A 12190-nucleotide genomic window follows, 5' to 3' on the forward strand; every position below is an offset into this window, starting at 1 on the left:
TAAAGGGTTATGTTTGAAAGATATGTGTGATTCTTTTAAACAGATTCTTTCTTTTTTTTTTTTTTAAAAAACGTTACCTCCTAAATTTTTATTCAAAGCCAACCCGTTCTCCCCCAAAAAAACGTAATCAACATTTTTTTTCATTTATTTCACAAACAAATATTCTGCTCATATATGTACACTTTCAAACATCATGCTTTTTCCTAACAATTTGGTTACATAAACGAAATCCCCCACATACTAACACAAACGTATGCCCAATATTAACCATTGATACAATTTTTTTAGACGTATTTCACCCAAACCATCCTTAAGCTTCAAATAAAACAATACCACAAAACGTAATTTCAGAAACAAACATTCTCTTATACCACAAAAAAATATATATATTGTGTGTGATTAATACTGGGAGAAACAGGTTTTCACAACAGTCTCATTAACATAAACACATTTGTTGGTGGCTACTCACCCGCACCCCCACAGACCCAGACACACAGGTGCCAAAATGACCCACTGATACAGGGTTAACCCCACAAGAAAAAATGGCTTCCCTTGACTCTGCAACTGCTAACCAATGGGGAGGCATGGTCAGGACAAAAACTTAATCATTTTAATCCATTTAACTTGAAATTATTCATACATTGAAATATGTCTACAAACTAGTAGAATCTACTTAAATATTTTAGTAATGCACTCAAGCTTAAATAATTTAAGTATGTTGTAATTAAATTGTTAATAGATATGAAATCTGGGCTAACAGTGCAATATGATATGTATGGGTTAAAGAATGTTTTAGTCTCAGACAGTTGGAACAATAGAAATTTAATTTGGAGACCCGTAAAACAAAGAGCAAAGTGCAGTTTTTAGTAGACTGGAAGGCATGTGGAGGACGCGTGGTGGCTTAGTGGTTAGCACATTCGCCTCACACCTCCAGCGTTAGGGGTTCGAGTCCTGCTGGGGCCATGTGTGTGCGGAGTTTGCATGTACTCCCCGTGCTGCGGGGGTTTCCTCCAGTTTCCTTACCCAGTCCAAAGACATGCAGGTTGATTGGCATGTCTAAAGAGTCCGTAGTGCATGAATGGGTATGTGATTGTGCCCTGTGATGGACTGGCACCTGCGATGCCCTGTGATGGATTGGCACCCTGTCCAGGGTGTACCCCACCTTGTGCCCGATGCTCCCTGGGATAGGCTCCAGGTTCCCCGTGACCCTGAAAAGGATAAGCGGATGGATGGACATTTAAATTATAATTCATAAAGCTCAGTAGGTGGCAGTAATGCACCATAAGCTGGTCTACCAACTGCCATAAAACCAATAACTGACTTTACTTACCATTGTTTTCTTTCTTGTTGTTGTTTTTGTTGTTGTTGTTGCTAGACCATGTAGAAACAGAAATATAATAAATCAAATTTAATATGAAACTCTCATGTTTGTTTTCATTAAACCAGCAAAGGACAGTCGTTGCATTTATTGGAATATCTTTGCCATTTTCAAAAATGAAGAGAACATTGAATAAACATCAAGACACCGAGTGTGTTCTCAACTCGAAGATGATGAATTTGGAAATTTTTCATCAGACCTGGAGTGTGGAGACTACCAGACTATGAAGAAGACAAAATTTTTGCATCTGACACGAGGTATAACAAACTTCTTATAAAAATTTATTTTTATAAATGACTTTATTTGGAACTTGCACCTCAGTGATCCAGAGGAGGATGTTGAAAATAACAAAAAGATGGGAACTCCAGAAAATGACAAGCTGTTCAGAATCAGGCCTCTGCTTGATGACATTTGCATTGCCTGCCAAGCTCATTACAACCCTAGAAGGGAGTTGGCAGCTGATGAGAGAATGGTGGCTACCAACGCAAAAGTAAATAAGACACAAAATAAAGTCTAACCAACAAAATCAAGCTATTTGTTTGTGATAATTCAAGCAATGGCTACACCATCATGCTACCATGCTCATAGTATGAACCGACTGATTCAGTCATGGATCTTATAAAGCTATCATATCTAGGGAGTGAATACCATATGCAGTTATGTTGTTAAAGGCTTAAATGGTTACAGTCTTGCCCATTTATAGAAGTGCTCAAAAATATTTATACAAGATAATAGCCAAAGTGTCATGTTTAGACAACAGATTTTATGTTCTCAAAATAAGAGTTGGCCATTTATATGTTTCCGTGTTTTGTAATCAAGTATTAATGGTTTGTCTTTCATTCCTCTTGTATATTTCAGACAGGTCAAGCAGTGAGGTTGAGGACAGTAAGGCAGGGTGGCAGCTTTGAGCAGGCAGTCTACATTTAAAAGCAGGTTATTGGTAAATGAGTTTATATTGTAATCTGTAGACTGTAATACCATTTCAGTATTAACATAATAAATAATTTGATTCATGTACTTATGTAATGTAACACACAAGGTTACACTTGAACAGCCTGTCAAGGTATACTGACAGCCACAGAGGCACATATTTTGTGCCATTACAAAAGAAAATATTTTTTTTAATAAGCCATTTTGTCAAGCCCAAGGGGACTGTTATCAACATTTGGCTGTTAAATAGCACACATGAAGGTGCGAGGGTTGTTGGGAAAGTGGTGGCTGAGCAGACCTTTCCTATCAAGTAGCTGTTTGTAAAAATCTTTCTGAAACATTTTTTAAATCTGATTAAAAGAAATAGCATGGGGAGGCAAGATACCCAATGAATTCACTTGATAATTTCACACTTTTGTTGTTAGACATCAGTCAGTCCTGATATTCACCATGAACACACCAATATGAAAATATTTTAGGGCATTTTAGACACTTGTGAGGCCTCCCAGGGCTGAACTCCTCATAGTTTAAAGTTCTAGTAATCATCTTAAGCAGGCTGGTGAGCTCCTTTTGGTCTACCCCATTCCCATTTTATGACTGCATAGCTTTCTGGTGCACATGTAAATGCCAGAATTGAGGAGCTTTTGTTGTATATGTTATGATTGGGCCAGATTCTCTAGCAGATTATCCACTTTAGAGAGTGAGAGAGGAATGTGAGGTGGATTTATACCTCAACAATTTCAAACACATTTCCTTGCAGACACTGCAGTTTTATTACAGATTCCCTCATGAATCTTTTTGATTAAATCCATCACCTTAATTCTTGGAGGAATGCTCAGTGGCTGTGCCATCCTGCCTTCAGTTGCCTTTATTTTGGGTATAGGAGTCGCATCAGTAATTGCAGTGACACCTTATGACACACTGTTACCTGCTGCATACAAAATGGGGAACCATGTCATAGGGTCTGTCTAAAATCTGGAACTAATACATATGAACTCTGGAACACAAGAGAAGACTTCACATAGAACAAGTTGACTTTATTCTTGTCAGTGTCATAGTGGAGTCTATTCTGGGAACACCAGGCTACAAGCAGGAATAGACCCCAAGCACAGGATCAGACCATCAACCCTGAAGTTGTGAGGCAACAACATTTCCAGCTATACCACTATGCCTCATCATGACCAATTATTAAAAAAATAATAACTAACTAACTAACTAACTAAATAAATAAGCATTTATTTATTTATTGAAAAGTAGGTTTATTTCCAACCAATCAACACTAAACAGACTTGACCATTTTCCATTTTCAATCTGACAAAGGAAGGCTTGCATTACATTTAGTTACATCTAATGGTTTGATTACCTCTTGCTGTTTAAATAATCTGGAAAGGAATGTAATTCACAGTATCAGTACAGACAGACAAAAATAAATAAATCAATCAAATCCTCCCCCCTCCCTTTTTTAAATTTCAGGCTTCCAAGACACTGCAGATTTATTATAAATAAATCGTATTGCCCATATTGCCATCTTAAATTGATGAAGCAAACAAACAAACAAACAAACAAAAAATAAAAAAAAACACACACAATACAACATAAAAATAATAATGCCCAAAATGAATAACCATCAGGGGAGGAAAAAAAAATACACTGAAGACAAAGACAAGTACAAAAATCCTGTGTCTTTATTGCAGTTTCAGAATAGTCGCCTTCCATATGGCATCGTCAGTAGTTTTTGAGCATTTTCAAGAGTACTAAAGAGAACAGACTTCAAAATTCACTTCTGTTTCCAATTAACTGAGGTCCAAGGTTTCCTTATGTGCTTTTTGTCAAACCAGGTAGTGATATGCTTCCAGTGTTTCACTACAACATTCACTTTTCCTGTGATAATGGAATTTGTCCCTCTCCATTTTGTAGCTTCCTTTCTAATATCTAGTTAAAACATTTCCACCATTCTAGGACTATTGGGAGTATGTGATAGAACATCAGCCTTAAAAGGACAAAAGACAATGCATGTATTTCTCTAAATAGGTAAAATCAGAAATGGTAGCTTCAACATTCCCTGCCTCCATTTCTAAACATTTGTTTACAATGAATGAGGTATACAATGTACAAAATGTGTTTAACCAATAGAAAACAATCAAATATAATATTGCATATGCTGGTTACAGTGGCATACCAATTACAAGGCACACGGATGTGAGAAAAAACAAACTGTGCATAAATGCTTGTTCAGTGGAATTGCAATAGATACTTGGGTCTGTTGTGTGCAAACACTTCCCTTTTAAGTTCATATCCACACAAAGTAGGCAATCTCATCCAAGTCCACAGGGTAGTCAGTAAGATGTATCGGCCCTTTGTCAAAATGTTCGCCCTTGTAGCTCCTCCATCTGCCAGCTGGGAGGTAAATATCTCTCTCCTGCTTCCCTGGCTCAAGAACTGGTGCCACCATAAGGTCGTCCCCTATGAGAAACTGTGAATCGATCTTGTAGGCAGCTTCATCATCTGTAGCAATCCACCACAGAGGGCGAATGATAGGATCTCCAGTGTCCAACACTTCTCCAGCAAGTTCAAGCACTCGAGGAGCCACCAGGGTCTCATGAAGCTTTGTAAACTTCCTAGCAATCTCTACAACCTCATCATCATACAGCCATGGTGGGATTGAGAACTCCATAGCTGGCATGAACGCTAACAGTTCCAGCCAGCGGATGTAGAGCTCCCGGTCAGGGAGTCCCTGACTTCCTTCAGTGCGGTTTGGATAAGCGTTTCCACCGATCATGTCCGGGAGAACAAACTGGTAACCCAGAATGCTAACAGTTAGCACAGTAGGGATGATCGACTTGAGCCCCAGGTCGTAGCCCCAGACCGAGTCACGGTCAGTGATCCGGAAGAAGCAGGAGATGTTCTGGGATTGGTACCCAGCACGCAGTTCTGCGCGGTCGTTGAAGGGTATTGCCATCTCACTGTAGCGGCGAGTGAATATGCTGGGATCATGCAGGGGCATGAAGGTTCTAAATTGCAGGGGAAGGTAGCTGGTCTCCCCAGCATCAAACTTAAAGGAAGCAATCGCATATTTGTTCTTTAAAGCACGGAGGTGTGAGGCATACCACTCACGAGTTTCTGGATTGGTGAAATCCAAAATACCACCAATACCATTCCACCACCGGATCAAAGCAGGTAACTCGCCAGTAGGTTCTCGCACAAAAAGCCCTCTTTCCACTCCAACTCCAAAGTTAGTGGAGTTGTAGTTGACAAAGGGATGGGTCCAGAGGGTGACTACAAACCTATCATTTCTAAGTTTCTGGAACATATGAGTTGCATTGGGGAACTTGACTGGATCAAACTCGAACTCTCCATAGCCTGTCGTATACCGATCATCCAGCTCCAGATGACTGCAGTTAAAGCCATGTGCTTGAATCTCAGATGCATAGGCCAGCAGCTTCTCTTGATTCACTTCAGTCTTGTGCAAGGCCCACGTGGACCAAATTGGCCACCTAAAAACAGCCTCTGAAGGAACTTTATTGGGTTTGTTAAAATAACGACGAACCATGTATTTATGTATGGAAGTAACATCGTACCCAACACAAACACGGTAGCTCAGTTCAGCATGGACCGGCTGTGCAGGGTCTGGCTTATATGGACTGTTGTCATACCGTGACTGGAATCGCAGCATCTTGCTGTTATCATCCCAGCCAAGATGGAAAGGGACTGAGTCATTGATTTTGATAGCAGTTGCACTGGAGGAGAGCCAGTAGCGCTCCAGAATGCCCCCAAAGTCTTGCTGAATCGAATTGACATCACTAGTAATGAAAGGTTTGGGTTCCTGAATTCCCACAAAAACAATTGGCCAGTGCTGAGACCTGGACTCTGCCCCACCGTACCAGTGAGAGCCATTATAGGCCATGGCATGTTCTACAGCACGGTACACATCAAGCTCCTCCCAGCGCACACGGTAACACATCACTGTGTCCTTGGGTCTCACAGTTTCAATGAAGAAATTAAGCTTTCCTCCACTGGATCGGCTGCAACTGAGAATTGTACCTTCCTTTGAGCAAGAGTCCAGATCAAGGGAACCTGACCTGAGATAAGCAAACAAAAAAAAAAAGATCATGACTTAAAGACTACTTAGTCTAAACATACAGACTGTACTCAAATATGCAAAAGAACATACATTCTATTTTGTTATTAGCATTCAGGGTGGATTATTAGCGTTCGTATAATCACCACTGTGCTGTACCCATGCTTCAGTCAGAGCTAGTACCAAATGGGTTCACGTACCTAAATGCCATTCGGAAGATGATGGCTCCAGTTTGGTTGCGAATGACAAAGCCATCTTTGTTGAGGTCTAGCAGTTCTGTCTTCAGCAGATCTGCCTTGCGGAGAGACATGGAATAATAGCACCAAGCTACCACAGCTGCAATGACTAGCACTGCCCCAAACAAGCTTGACGCGATCAGTCGATGTCCACCCCGATCCACTCTTTTCTTTGGTGGTGTGTATTCGCGCATGCCACTAAGGCCAATATCCCCAACTGTCGCTGGTACAATTTGATACATCCTTGCAATATCCAGGAGACACTCTGTGCATTCACTACGAAGCTTTTCTTCATCTGTCTGAGTGGATGTGCAGGCATTTACTGCACATTACTTGCCAACACCTTTCTGTTTCACATTCAGAAATCAGTGTATGTCTGGAAGAGACAAGAAACGGATATTAAACAAAGCAGAAAGCTAATATTTACTTCTATTTTTACACAAAAGAAAAAGTGTATTAATGACATAAATAACAGCAACTCTGATAGTAGTGCCAAATTTAATTAAAATGATAAGTACTTGCTATAACATACATATAATTTTCAACAACACATTCACAGAGACTTGTAAGGCAAACACACTACAGAATATAAACCTAATAATAAACACATTACAATAACATGCTATTTAACAAAGAAAAACATAATCGTTAATATGGTGAAGCTTTCTGTAAGGAGATGTTCATTTAATATTTATTAAGAATTGAAGCGGCAAACTACTGTGGTATAAAAAGAATAAAACTGCTGTTATAGTATAGCAGTAAAAAACCCACATCGAGTGGAAACAGTACGTCTGCATCACACCACATCGTCATAGATTATTTTAACATTATTAAAACGGCATACCTTGTTGTGTTTTATTTCTTACATACTGTTCAAAACCATAGATCATTTTAACATAAAAAACTGACATCATTTTAAGCGAAACACTTTAAATCAAATACGTAGAAGGAAAATCCTGACCAGATCTAAAGCTTTTATTTACAAATGCTTTATAGTAGCAGAATGGACTTTGGGGCATGAATTGAGCACCATTGTTTCTCCCATGATGGAGCCTCATTGATTTTATAGACCCGTGACACAAAACACTCATATGCAGACTGAAAGTTCGCTGAGAAACTGCTCTCAGTGTTATTGGGTCATTATAGAGTCCATAAATAAAGTACATGTGGATTTGTGGTAAGATTACTGGGCCATAATGGGAGGAGTTTTCGCCACTTTCAAGTTTCTCAGCAAAGAAAATGCTTGTGTCAGCAAGTTCTCCAGTCACAAGGGTCCTTATTTTTGAAACCGCTCATTCGAAACAGAGATAAACGGTGTTTATATACAGGCTCATGTCGTAGCATAAACAAAGGAAATTTGAGACACTGCAACAACACATAGATATTACAACTAACAAGCAAACACTTCCAAGCGAAATGATTTACTTGTACAGTTCATTTCCACACACAAGTTGTGATTAAAATCAGCACAAGTCACGTGAAAAGAGGTATTAGGAGTCAGGGTCATGGTTGAGGTATGGGTTAGTTTAATCTAACAAGGCTAGTAGACAGGCTAAGTAGACAACACTATTATGGTGAGGAGGAGACTGAACGATAACTTGATAGTTGTAAAAAAAAACAAAAAAACAACAACAACAAAAAAAACTTCTGCTGTCTCTGTGGGATAAAGCAACGAAATACCTAGTCAGTGCATACAGGATTTTGCTGAGGTTGTTTTGTGTGTGTGTGAGAGATTGTTGAGGCCAAAGATGCTCGATTTTGCTGCAGCTTTTTAAAAAATTTGCGATGCAACTTGCAGAGTTTTTCTGCAGAAAACTACTTGACATGCAAAACTGCAATTGGACGAAATTGTTCTGCACAGTCTTTCACAGTGATGCTTCTTGGTAAACAAGACCTTTCAGCTGTACTCATGTTCGAAGCACATGAATTGAAGACGACTTTGACCGAATGCGCGTTGTGATGACGTCACACATCTTGGCCCAAATTTCTTAATTTCTGCGATCGTAAAATACCGGAGGGACTCACGTATACGTGTAAACAGCTCAGAAGGGATTTTCTCCACGTCCATTATGAGCCACAATCAAATGAGGCTCTAAATCTGAAACATATCAGATATCTGGTCATTTGGCTCGCATCTAAACGCTCAAATCCTTTTCATTCTGAAGTTAAACGGCATTGTAATGCTGGCAATTTTTGATGAATCAGCCAAAACGATTCGTTTGGCACACAAACACACATGGATCATGAGAGGTGGTCTGCGGATAGTCAGTGTAGTCCAGATGAAATAAACTGTTTTATCAATCTGTGAGCTGACCCAACCTTTCAAAAACAAGAACAACTCAAAAGTAGCTACAGAAACCACACTGTCTATGAAGACATTTCTCAGGCCACGGCAGACCAAGGATATGGTCCTGGCTCCTATGCCAATGTAAAATTAAACGTCTTAAGGCCATAATAGACCATAATAACAGTCTACCTGTCTATTCTCCATCATCCAAGGTGTCGACTCTTGACATCCAGGTTTCAAACACAATTCTCATGAGATTGAGGTGAACAGACGTCACGTGGTCCTCGCCAGATAAGCAATAAAGGGTCTCTCTCTTTCTTTGTATCATCATTAGGCTACTTGCATGATATTTTGAACTCTTCACACACATTTTGAAGAAACTCTGTGAAAATAATCTGTTCTATTTTAGTCATCATGTTCAACCACAATGATCACAGTGGTACAAAGTTGCTGTTTTCACCGGAGTGCATTGTCAGGAGATTGATGTAAACATGTTAATCAGTTATGGGTCAGGTTTTACATGTAAACAGACTGGAGAAGGGGAGAAAAATCAGATCCGTGTCAAAATATCCTAATTGTGCATCGTGCAAGGCCTACAATAAAAATTCAGCCTTATCTAGGTTTTATTTTCGCTTCAGACATTTTAACAACAGAGGAAGGAGACAACAACAATAAACATTTCACACCAGTTAATATCTCTGACTTATACCGCTGTTAAGCGGTACCCTCAGTTAGTGCTAAATAATAAAGAAAAGTGCTGAAGCTGTAAAAACTCGAAGTCTTCTGGACTATGTTCCCTTTCTTTCGTTAATAATTAAGTGAATCCTCCAGCCTCCGCGACCGGCTAAACACAGCTGTAACCGTTAAGAAATCGCCATTAACACAAACTTTACTTGTAGAGTCAGCACTTAATATTTATGTGTAAACTCATCTCTATTTATATATTAAAGATCTCGTGTAAGTTAGACTGTGAGAAACAGCTGTTTACTATCTCTCTGTGTAACTGTCATTAGTCCTAGCACCTAGCACCAGCTGACTTACTTAGGGCCAGAAATATATCATATATTTACGACAAACATACACATATCTATATAAACAAAAAATAGTCATTAAGAGATGTACCGAATGATAAATATATAATCGTTTAGACATGGTTAGTGGTACTTACTTTGTCAGCGGATGTGTCCCAGCTGCGCGAGCTACAGAATGTCTATGGTCTGTGAGTGAGCCTGTTTCAGGAGCCTCGGCAAGTTTCAAAAACATCACGTGACTTTTGAAGTTGTTTCCGGGTGCATTCTGGGAATGGTAGTGTCCAAAACAACAAAATGGCGGCGGTATAACTCAACAAACTTTTTTTTGTTTGTTTGTTGGATTTATTTATTGAGCATATACAAAAGTAAATACACATACATATGTTTACAACTCACAACAGATATTAACACCAACAAATATAATGGGTAAACAAAGAACCAGGGAGAAAAAACAAAAATAAACAAAAAAAGCAAAACAAGCAAAACAAACAAAACATTGTGCGGGGGGGCGGGGGATTATATAATTTACAATAAATTACATTTATTTAATGAAAAGAAAAGAAAAAAAGCCTTGAGTCCTCAACTTTTTCCTCTATTTCCCTCCCTCCATCCCTCCCTTTTATATGCACCATACAATCAATTGTACATTATAAAAAAGCAAAAATATTATACATTGTACACAATGTAAAGGATTTTAAGGCTTTGACATTGTTTGAGGTAGAGATATAAAACCCCAAACTGTCATAATAGACCCTTTTCACATGACGTCACACAACTTTTGTTCTAACTCAAAGCAGGGTATGGTTACTTCCGCCAGCATAGTGGAATGCTATGGAGTTTACCCAGTCCCTTCTACATCTGCTGGAAATACGTCTAGACGTTGTACAGCAACTTGCAGACAAATTATCACTTATAACACGTTCTAAACTTGATAAAGGATACAAATTCTTCATTGATCAGTTTGATTATGAAGCTAAGCATTTGTGTATTGTCCAGTGCAACTTACGTTAGCGCTGAAGTTAGGATAACGGTAGATGTTAGCGTTCTCTTCTGCAAATAGAACGTCTTTAAGTCCTTATTCTTGATTGATTTACTGTAATACAGACTGCAAACTCTTGTTGCAATCGTGTTTCCATATTACCGATGTTATCTATAGGTTGTGTATTAGATAAAAGTCAGTAACGCATTCACGGTTAATGTTGTGCCATTTCACCAAAACATTGCCTTGTAGTTGTGGATGAGGTGACAGTTACAGGGCGTTGTCACAGGTCCATGAGGAAAAATGAGGAGGCTCATCACCTTCAGGTTTATTTATTTTTATTTTATTCATTAACGTTATCAAAAGAATCAAAATATAAGAACCCGTAAATACGTAAACATTATTATTCTAAACTTTACATTTCGTTTTTCGTGTTGTTAGTTAGCATGTTCCTACATTTTCCTGAAGTATCCAGCATGCATAAGGTAAAATGGAAGTACGTATACACTGCTTTGCAGAAAGACAGAAGTTTTTTTCATTGTGAAAAGGGACTACTAACAACAAAGTTACACCTCACTTAGAAAGGGTTAGATAATGTATATTGGTTAGATTTCCATAGTGGGGACATTCACGTGTAATAAAATAATGCAACTAATAACTCGGGTCTTCGACCAGGGCCATAACCTGGCCTGGGCATTCAGGGCTAAAGAGGAAAAAACTATCAGTGGAAATTAAATCTGAATAATCTAATATATCTAAGATCAAGCGTATATTATTAGAAATATGTCTCTGATGGAAAGATCCTGACTGGCATTCATCTATTATGTTATTTATCTATGAGATAATTGTTGGATAAGTGTCGGAATGAGCTAATTAAACCACGTCCATGAGTTAGTAAGGCGTAGGAACAAGAGACTTAAATCATGTCTACGACTAAGGAGTGGGAACAAGATAATTAAGTCATAAGCATGACTTAGAAAGTTGTACGAATGAGATAATTAAACCATGTCCACAAGTTAGTAAGTTGTGGGACCAAGATAAATTGTTGCCATTATTTTGTTTCCATCTTGCATTTCATTCATTTCTGAGTTAAGCCATAGAACTGACTTACCATTTGATTTTCATATCATAATTCTCCCACTGGATGGCACCATCTACATTTATATTATGCCATCTGTCCACACGTGTAAGAGATGTTTGTACAGTAGGATTGATATTTACATTTCTAAAACCATGAAAAACCAGTGCAGTCATCTTATGAGATGTGTACA

General features: G+C 38.7%; 1 protein-coding gene across 1 annotated transcript; it reads right to left on the bottom strand.

Annotated features, from left to right (window-relative positions):
* Positions 1-3970: 3970 nt before the first annotated feature.
* Positions 3971-10153, bottom strand: LOC128625670 (myogenesis-regulating glycosidase-like). The gene is made up of 3 exons (XM_053654237.1): positions 10078-10153; positions 6587-6998; positions 3971-6387 (listed from the first exon to the last, which is right to left on the bottom strand). Exons 2-3 carry the CDS (start codon positions 6862-6864, stop codon positions 4599-4601), a joined length of 2067 nt encoding a protein of 688 aa, XP_053510212.1. The 5' UTR covers positions 6865-6998; positions 10078-10153; the 3' UTR covers positions 3971-4598.
* Between the last annotated feature and the right edge of the window lie 2037 nt (positions 10154-12190).

This window comes from Ictalurus furcatus, chromosome 22 (genome assembly GCF_023375685.1).
Source record: "Ictalurus furcatus strain D&B chromosome 22, Billie_1.0, whole genome shotgun sequence".
Classification (NCBI taxonomy): domain Eukaryota; kingdom Metazoa; phylum Chordata; class Actinopteri; order Siluriformes; family Ictaluridae; genus Ictalurus; species Ictalurus furcatus.